Genomic DNA, 10,675 nt, shown 5'->3' with positions numbered 1-10,675 from the left:
ATAACGGTGTTTCTGCATAATTAACATTTACATTTTGTAAACCGTAACGTCCTTCGTTTATTTCTAGCAATATCTCCATGAAGATCATATTCTTATAATCTTTTTTCACTTTGTTTCCGGGTTATTAAACTTTAATTACTGATGAGTTATTACTCTGTTTCACATGCATAGTTTTTGTATTCTTTCAAATATATAAATATAACAGTAGATCAGTCTCTTCGCTCCACTTGCACAGACAACATGAGGTGTAAGTAACATTTCTCATATACTAGCCAGGTTCAATTCGCATTGAAAATAAGTATCGAAGTTGAACGATATAAATAATTTTCGAATTGTGTTTTCAGTTAAAATGTAAAAAAATAAACACGGTACTAAGGGAACTTTTACAAATAAAATTAATACACTGTCTACACGTATTCCAGTTCCTATTTCTATAACAAAAATATATTATATAGCTATTCGTTTTCAATTTCAATTTCTCAGTGCCCAAAGTTGTAAGTTAATTCATCCTGGACTGAGAAAATTAGATTTAAATTGTTCAATTAATTTGTCATTTTCTACCTTCAATAACACACAGTGCGTAAAGTATGCAATTTGTATTTTGGGAGACAATATGATGGAAATAAAAATAACAAGGAACATAATATGAGTTCTGTTAAGTAATCAGGAAAATTTATTTTATTGTTTCGATATACACATGTACCAATTTCTATGAAATTGAAGAAACTATGTAATTGCAGTGTTGTTGGAAAGAAAAATATGTGCAATATTTATTTATATAGAGCCTGTCTATTCCACCTGTGCCCTCAGAAACTATGCAAACTGTACTCCGACCCAACCACTGCCGCCATGTGACGGAGGAGACCCTCCCTTTCCTTAGGGAAAAGAAGTGAATGACCTCAGCTGTGATGCCAATATGTCATTCAGTCACTTTATCTTGACGAGTGAAGATCATAGGCTACTTAGAGTGGCTAATAAGACAGACCACAGCAAAGCCCGTGAAATAATTCATTGTGGCAACGCTTCCGCATCTAACAATTGAAAGATGTCGGTCGCAGCAACTTATCCCTCATTTTTCGAGGGAGGTACGGGAAACCAAATATCTACAGTAGCGCCAGGAGGGGCACAGTTGAGATAGAAAGACTCTAACCTAGCTGCATTGAGGCAACATAACTTACTTTTGGCATGTATAATGCCACATTAAGGATAATAACAGAAAGTAGTATAATTATTTTATTTATCAAATGACGTTTCAAATATGTTTCGAAAGGTTCACAATTTGGAAAGTTTCTTTCAAATAAGTTTTGTTTTTATCGTAATGACAATTTAAGGGTCAAAATATATACCTGGCTAAATAGTTCTGTCAGTGACGGTAATCAAAACATTTAACTAGCTTGGCTACCATAGACAAAAAGGTACGTAAACCGAAATTAATTAATCAAGAAAATCTTGAAGATACATTTAAGATTTATTTATGTTCATACTCTTAACCCTGGAAAGCTAACATGTTCAAAAAGTTACGTTAAAGCTAAAGTATCATAAAATTTACGACTGGTTACTGAAACTTAAATACATACATATCTTTTTAAGAACTGGGACTTTAATGCCTGCAGTTGGTAAGAATACATACTAGTGAACATTTTTGCAGCCAGTTTGGTTGTTAATTTTTTCCGCGCAGTACGCACAGCATTTCCCACGATGTTCTCCGCAGATCGGCCTGTTGCAGCGGCAGCAATACATTGACGTCATTCTTCTCTTGGCTGATGGGCAAATGCCACAAATTGTGCTTGGCTGGTTTTTTACTGGACAAAATTCTTCTCTGGCACCGGTATTTTCAGGATATAAGCAATGGATTGCCGGAGTTTTCGTGGCATATTTGAGTATTGAACCCGTTCTTTGAGCCATGGCTCAATAAGACTGCTGTGAATTTTCATGGCGAATTTTCTTGTAGAAAGAGGCTTTTGTCCCATTTTCACAACGTTGTGAACATAAATGACGTAGGCATTAACAAGGGTTATGTTTATCATCCCAAAGAAGACACATAAGGGTCATCGTTTGGTCTTACGGCTGCACGACATCTGATAACACATTAGGTCCAGTGCATCAACGCCTCCTTTCGTTGCATTATAAGTCTCGATAAGGTCACTGTCATTAATACCCGTCCGATTCATTTTTTTAAACTTTCCTTGAATAAATACTATAAAAAAAACACAACACTTTCACTAAAATGTATCTGTAAGTTCACTCTAGAAGTAGAAAATAATAGTAAACAATATACAAAAATCCAAGCGTTATTCCTAACGTATCGTAAATCTTACGAGCGGCTAACGAGTTCATATAGAAATACAGCCGGAAACTAAGCAAAGTAAATACTGCCCAACAATGTAGGCTTAGTATATTACGGAACTCAGCGGACGAGTCCATTTTCGCCGGGCAAGGGGGAGTGAACATCAAAATAATACAACTCGCTCGTAAAATTTACGACACGTTAGCTTTCTTGGGTTAAAAGTGCTTCATCTATTACGAGTACGATATTGGTAATCAGTCGTTACTGTCTCGGAAAGACTGGTTATCTACTTTATATTCGTAAGGATTATGATACATGCAAAAGTTCCGTGTGTTCACACTTGCATACTAAACACATAAACCATTTTATGTTGCAAAACTGTATAATTTGTTAGCTAAAATATCAGAATGTTGTCCATTAAGAGACACGATTACTCAGAAATATTCGCAACAACCTAAGTTCTATTTCTAAGAAATTTAATGAGTCCTCAAACCCATCGGATCTCTCCAAATCTCTTAAAGCCTTCAATTAAAAAGAAGAATAAATTTCTCTGTGATAACACTATTAAAAATTGTAGAAGTGGACGTTATCACTTATTGCATATATTAACGAAAAAATATAAGATTATAATCAAAGCAGAAAGGTGGAATATCATTATGTTTTAAATCTTCACATCTCATGCATTCTTTTCGGACGAAATTTCCGAAATTAGTGAATTGATCTATTCTATATAGAGAAAGAAATTAAAGTCGCAAAATTTACATCCAAAGGCTGATAAAACTGAACCTTTCATGTAAGAATAATGAGTATCTCGCTGTGAATTGTTTCTTCCATTGGGAACTTTATTCATATAATGGAACTACAGTTTCGAGTTCTATATATCAAAACACTCATATATATTTCATGTATTTGTGTTCATTACTTGAGAACTTTGTATCCCTTCCGGATGAAAATTTGGGAAGTTTCTTGAGAAGAGACTGTTTGCATTCATGTTTGGTTAAAAGCCTTCGAATGTCATATATCAAACAAGGCACTTGTATATCCTAGGATTCAAGTTAAATATACCATACTAATTAAATTCTAACCCTTTTCTTGAGTGGAATTTCCAAAGTTAGAGTTCTAAATTGATACGTACTTGGTGTATCAATAAACCACTGTATATCAAACTTCGTATATTTTCTATCCGATAAACATAAGACACGATTCACAACACCATTTTGATAGGAGGAATTAAAAGCATAGTAAGTGAATTTTCTAATCGTATTCTTCGTAAAAATTAGTAATCAAACTTTATATAATAATATTTAAGAATCGGGCCATATTTCTGGTTCGAATTTCCGAACTTTATGCTAGTAAGTCACATGTTGATGTTTTGTGTAACAAATCATCAAAATAAGATGGATTTCTTGTGCTTATATCCAACGAATCGGAAAAAGAAAAAAAAAGATTACAATTATAATTAAATTTTTCCATCCCTTCTGCGAGGCATTTAAAAAATTCATTCGAGCAAGTAAGAGCTTATTTTATTATTCAAAATTTTTCCATAAATATTTACACACTTTGTGACTATTTGTCAAAAGTTGGACGCAGTTTTCCGCCCGATCACTGAGGGTTTTTTTTTTTTTTTTTTTTTTTTGCAGAGAATAACTCTCTTCTCTCAAAATAGCTGATTGATTTCACTTCCGCCTTGTATAGTATCTACGTGTTCTTCACACTATTCAACTTCTTCATTTGAATGAAGACAGTTAAATTGCGTACCACGGACTTGCATCTCATCTTTCACCATTATACGACACGATTGAATAGCTCATACACAACTGTTCGTTGAAATAAATAGACAAGTACTAACGAGGCTTCAAATGAATCGTAGCTTATGCGTATATAGCTTCGTAATGACTTTAAATGTTTATGATGTAAAGACAAAGAAAAAATTATTGTCATTTCCTTTTATGTTCGTTTCTGTTATTAGTGAGAAACAGCAACTTGTGTTCAACCTGTCGACGCTTCTTCGTTTTAAATGCTGCCTTGATTTTGATGCAATTATTCGCAGAAGTTTATGCACTTCCAATTTTTGGAATTATCGGAGGTGAGTACAGCAACGTTCTGTTGTAAAGTGTTATATATTCGTTTAAATTAAAATATATTACCAAACATTCAGTTCAAGCAATGAATTCATAAAATTGAGAATATTATTTCCGAATATTAATCCAATAATATATATATAACCATATAAAATCGTAATTCATGATTTGGGATATATGTACTCTGTTAATAACATTTTAGCTGTTAATGAAATTATGTGTTACAGGTAGTAACAAAAGAACTTAATTTTACGTAATGTAATAGTAAGTATAGTGCAAGGAGCACAAAAACTTATCGTTGCTCTTGCGACTTGAACTTCTACCTCTATTCTTTTTGTTTAAGGATAATACAAGTTTAATTTTTGATCTACTATTGATTTTTCAAATATATTTTCCCTTAGAATACTGTAGTTGTTTCCAAAGTGGGAGCACGCACCCTGGGTGCGTTTAAGAGCGAGCAAGGGAGTTTGAGTTACTAACAGGAATATAATCCATTTGTGCTATAATATATAAATATGTAACTGATTGTGTGGACAATAGAACCACGAAAACGTGTGAACACTTAAATTGGACTTAGGAATATAATTATCACCTATTTCGAACTGTGTTATCACCATGTGAATTAATTTAAAACGCGTATCCGACAAAGTACTGGAGGGTGTAGTACATGGTCATGAGTATTTCAAGTTAGGAGCACAAAACTCGGAACACAAGTTGCTCATTATAAATAAACTGAAACGTGCTCCTGTGTGTTTGAAAATTCCCGTTCTAGGGTAAAAATTGGGCATTTTATATATATTGTTTTCGGTAGATTGAAATATACATTGTCTGATATTAGTGATCACATCACGGAAGAACGGCTGAAGAGTTTGAAATGAATTCTGAAACATAATACATGTTTCAAGCTGGATTTGTATCATGTAACTTTCATCAAAAGGTGAATCCTAAATTGATTTAAGAGGATTCAAAAAGGCATGTTACAAATAGTTTGTGTTACGGGTTTCACAGAAATATGTATGCCAAAGAGAGGATGAGTTCCAATACTTTTAATAAACATATTCTGCCCGTGCAGGAACGACCATTTCAGCTAGCTGCAAATATTAAAAATGTTGTCACAAAAAAGTTTGAATAAAGTACCGTAGAAATATGAAATATCTATTGATCCGTTAAGAACAATAAAATTTTACTGCAAGGATATACAGAAAAACATAAATTGTTGAGAACTATTATTATTAGTACACTCGATTCACGTTTTACTGTTTGTCCGTTTGTTTGCCGATACCTCTTGTGAAACATATCCAATTTTACTGAAAATTTGTACGTTTTCCTTTTAGTTCCATAGTTAACCTTTTTGTTTAGGATTGCAGTCTATTAAGAATAAAGTAATAAGTCTTCCATGTTGTAAAAACTTGCATTCGTACACACTGTTAGACTGAAAGATTGGGAAAGCTTTGTACCATAAAAACTTGAGGATATTATGTTTTATCCATGAATAACTGAGAAGCTTATTTTCACAAGGGAAGGGAGATTTTTACTAAGTTATCTTTAAAAATTTCTCAATCTATGGGATGAACTATGTCGGATTTCACTATGAAGTTTACCGAAAGGAATAATTTCCGATATTCCTCTTACTTATATAATAAAAGTAATTAAGTATTATGTGAATCACTTCCGTTGCTTCGGAGTGCCAAAATTTTTACTATCGTATTAGCAATAAAATATAGGATATATACAAAAAATGCAAAAATCTTACGCCAACCTGTCCTAGCTATAGAAAGAAGGTGAATTACTTATTGTAGTGCCAATTTACAATAGGAGCCCCCTTAGAAATTTATTTCATATAAAATGCCCCTTAATACCGACTCTCAGTATATTCCAAAATCGTAGTTTATGGATGACAAATTTTAAGATGTAGTTTAAATTTAGGAGTTCACAGTCGTTAGAGCTTTACATTCAATGTTCTATATTTTAAAAAGATGTCCGTGCGAATATCTCACAGCAATCTTTACTAGGTGATCACTACAAGTAAAAAGCAGCGAGGAGTTTCTACCCTCTCGCGATTTGATTACAAACATTAAATGTTTAATTGAGTAAAGGAAAATATTTTTCGCTACTAAACTGCACAGGATCACTAATAATAATTATGATTATAATGAATTCTTTATAATTGATTTATTGGACCCATATGGGGAGTGGCTACAAGTATGCCCAGAGCAGTATAAATAATATAACAAAATATACTGTAATAGCAAAAGTAATATAAACAAAATAACTGTAATAAGTAATATACTGTAATAGGTAGCATAATCGAGTACAGTAAGTTACACAAATATACAATAACTGTTGACAATGAGCAATTTGAGAATAAAAGGAGACAACTTAGAAACATGCAAAGAAAAACATACTGGCGGAACAAAAATTATATCTGTATCTATCAATCAATCAATCGATTTACCTATCTTTCTATCTATCTATCTATCTAGGTAGATAAATAAAAAATAGATATAGATATGTAAATATAGATATAGACAAATATAAACATTTGTCTGGCCAGCACGTTTTGTCTCCATGTTTCTAAGTTTTCTTCCTTTCCTTGTTTAAAACATTATATATATATCGGTTGTTGCAAAATAAGTGTTACAACTCTTGGGAGGTGACTCCTGTCACTGAGACAAGAAAAAAAGTTCTCTTGAACTTTCTGCTATCGGACATAGTTTCAGATCTACAAGGTGCCGAAAGCGTGGGAAAATGACTTTCGGACGCCAATAGTTCGGAAAGTATCCAACGTAAAGAGGGCGGGTAAAAAATGTACTGAAGAAGTCATGCCTGCTGTATTAAATTTTGCATGTTTTACAATCCTACCATGCACGCGCAAGGGATTCCCCAAAGGAACGTAGGGAGTCCCGGTTAATCTGCCAAATAAAAATTGGTCTAAATGGATATGAATTGATAGGGTTTCTACCAGGTAACAATAATTCGTTTATATTAAGTCGATATCTGGAACAAATACAAAATGGCGGATACCTTCATGCCTGTTGTGTGTGGATGCATAATCGCCAGGTATGGATGCTGGCCAACAGTGACGTTCTGAGTATTAAGTGTAGCGAATTTGTACTCAAATACTCTAGAAAGACATCTGGAATGTCGGTAGAGCACAACAGATGAAGCAGGTTGATTTACACGTGTGGAAACACTTAACAAAAAATGCCCAGAAATGCACTCATACTAAGTAAACGTGAGTTCAAAGCGTCGGAAATGTAGGGAATAGCATCAAGGACATGAAAGCCATTGCCAATTCACCAATAATATTCCCTCAAACCGATGCAATATGATGTGCACGGTTGCATACCAATAACGATGCAACAACTGAGGCCAGGTTGAAATTGTGCGAGGGGTTCACTAAGAAACTGGGTAAACTAAAGGAATGTCACTAGTGGGATCGCGTGATCGATATTGAAATGTGGCCAATGTGTGTGTGGATATCAACATGTAGCTAATGGACAAATGTCAATGTGTCCCCCACGTGCGAGAAATAGGAAAATAACTACTCGGGTCTTGAATCTGAGGCCGTGGGCTCCCAGTAGGACTGGAAACTGCGACCACGCGAGCGAAAGCGAGCGCTCTAGCCCTGAGGCATCACTCGCTTTCACTGTATTCATTTCTTTGAGGAGTACCCACTTTGTTTGGCAAGCGCTCTTGTACAGCCTCCCGACATGCTTGTATGTTTCATTTTGTTACTTCTATTGCACAGTTGTAAACAATCAGAGCTTTAAGACGTTTCTTCCTATTTCTCATGTCGTTTTATTTTCCATATGTATGGTGTTCCAGCAGTAGTGTTACATGTGCCAAATTGGTTTATTTTCGTCTTTGTTTTGGCATGTGCACTGTGTGTAAGATACGAATTTCTGGAGGTATTTTCATATATTTCGAGTACGTCATATGTCCCAGAGGACGTGGGACATGATACAAGTTTGTGAGCGACATTAATAGAATCGTGTTCTAGTTACGTTCTAAAAAAGTGCACCAGATGTAATAGCAGAATGTACAACGTTATTTTCCTATTTTTCGCATCTGAGGCGGTGTTCCAGCAGTAGTGGGACATGTCATTTGTCCATTACCTACATGTTGATATCCACACACACACACACATTGGCCACATTTCAATATCGATCATGCGATCCCACTAGTGACATTCCTTTAGTTTACCCAGTTTCTTAGTGAATCCCCTCGCACAATTTCAACCTGGCCTCAGTTGTTGCATCCTTATTGGTATGCAACAGTTAATGCCTCATGCGATCAGTTAACGCCTCATATAGTAATAATAGTGATACAAATAATATATTTTTAATTGATTTCTTCATTTATGGGACACATGTAACGAATGACCACAACCATGTGCAAAAGAGTACAAACAATGTAACAAAAGCATCGTCAGCATGAAATAAGTATTTAGCTGTTATTCCGTTTCATATATTTTTAATGCACAACTGAAACAACATATAATTCAAATTGTAGCTCTTAGACACCCAAGAATTGATATCAAAAGCAGAAGAGAAATTGTCATATCTATTTTACGACAAGTTTCCTACCCGTCGCGTATGAAGTATACCAATTATACTGTCATGCAGTTAATGCTTAACTATTTTTTCAACAATAAATGATAAGGCAGCATTTAAAACGCTTTAGCAAATTCGAGATAAACTGCATCTGAGTGTCATTATAAAGAAAAGCAGTATATTGTGCATAAGACATCAAAAGTTCGTTACTTCGATTTGCCATTCATGAAACTAGCTTAGCTATGTCAATTCTCCCATGGGTCTTTAAGAGATATGTATAAGTTATTTTTTCAAAGATTTTTGGAATGGTATTAAGAGCAGTTATTGTTCTGAAGTTATTAATGGAATTACTCATAAATTTGTAAATTGGATTTAATGTCAACAATTTTCCAGATGTCCGGATAAATGCTAACATTAGGCTCCAATTGATCAGGAAAACCAAGAAAAAACAGTAATATCAGTTTTTACTTTCAGGATAAAAACCAAAATACCAATCAATACCGCTAGCTAATTTAATCTGGAGCTCCTTCGTGGCTAAGCCGTTAGCACACGTGCCGGTGGCGTGGGAGATCCGGGTTAGATTCCCGGCGGAGCTCATGTGGTTCGGATTCCACATTAATCAGTAGGTCCCGTCCGATATATCCTAGCTGGAGAAAGGGACGTTAAACTCAAATTCAACTCAACTCAACTAATTTAACATACGGTGCTTTAACAGTTTCAAATGCCTGTTGAGTAGTGATTTAGAATGGTTTTATAACACAAAAAGTGTTATACAATAAACGACCTTAAACATATGCTTCACGAAGCACCTGAAAAAATTACACGAAACAGATAGCTTATGTCAGTTAATAACTTAATGTCAGCTATTATTTAATTACTTTTTTTTATTATACTTGATGATTTATCATTAAAACAATTAAGACGTCTGAAAAATGTACAAGGAAAGTTGTTGAAGTATTTTTCAACTCTACTACAATGTAATTTGAGGGTTGTACAACATAGCGAAGAAAAGTAACGGTATAATCGTCCCAGGAGGAAATTCTTTTATTTGTATTGTAACCAGATTTAATTTTCTTTGATTTGATCAGGAAATACGTTTTTCAGAGTAACATAAGGAATACTTAGATTTTCTTGTCCTCAACACTGGAATACGATGGATGATAGTTGATATTAAGATATCCTGTATCTTTATAAGAGACAGCATTAATATTATTATTGAATAAAATATTAAATCAGTCGATTCTAAAGAGCTGAGGATACAGAAAATAATAATCAACACTTGTTAATTTTAGAAGACCAAAAATCTCGTACGACTTACATCTCACATAAAGGAGGTGCTCAATTTCAATACGATCATGATATATGTCTGAATATACCATACATTAACAATTGTGGTAAGAAAAGCATTACCATATGATATTAACAACTCCAAATCAGAGATAAAGGAATCCACTCAAATTCATGTCCAGAAAAGTCCAAAAATAACGAAATTTGATGTTAGAAAATTAAAATATTACAGGAAGTGGCTCATTATTTGTCCAATTAATTTCAGAAATATCAGAATCATTAATTATCAATATATCGTAACAGAAAAAATGCTTTTGGCAACGTAGTAACATACTTAACGAAATCTTGGGAAGAATAGCCTTGATGAAGATAAAAATATAACAATAAATTCATGGTTGATTTAGATTTTACTTCCACCCATACCCATTTGTTTATTCTTTATCTAAATCATATATTTGGTATGC

General features: G+C 33.9%; 1 protein-coding gene across 1 annotated transcript in view; it reads left to right on the top strand.

Annotated features, from left to right (window-relative positions):
• The first annotated feature begins 216 nt into the window (after positions 1-216).
• Positions 217-10,675, top strand: part of LOC145669124 (pancreatic lipase-related protein 2-like) — a 217,691-nt gene continuing 207,232 nt past the window's right edge. The window contains exons 1-2 of the mRNA XM_081737470.1: positions 217-247; positions 4,257-4,373. Coding sequence (XP_081593596.1) covers positions 241-247; positions 4,257-4,373 — 124 coding nt within the window. The 5' untranslated portion in view covers positions 217-240. The remainder of the gene's footprint in view (positions 248-4,256; positions 4,374-10,675) is intronic.

The sequence above is a fragment of the Thermobia domestica genome, chromosome 13 (genome assembly GCF_964235325.1).
Source record: "Thermobia domestica chromosome 13, izTheDome1.hap1.1, whole genome shotgun sequence".
Lineage (NCBI taxonomy): Eukaryota > Metazoa > Arthropoda > Insecta > Zygentoma > Lepismatidae > Thermobia > Thermobia domestica.
Note: the sequence above shows the minus strand (reverse complement) of the source record. Positions and strands in the feature narration are given on the sequence as shown.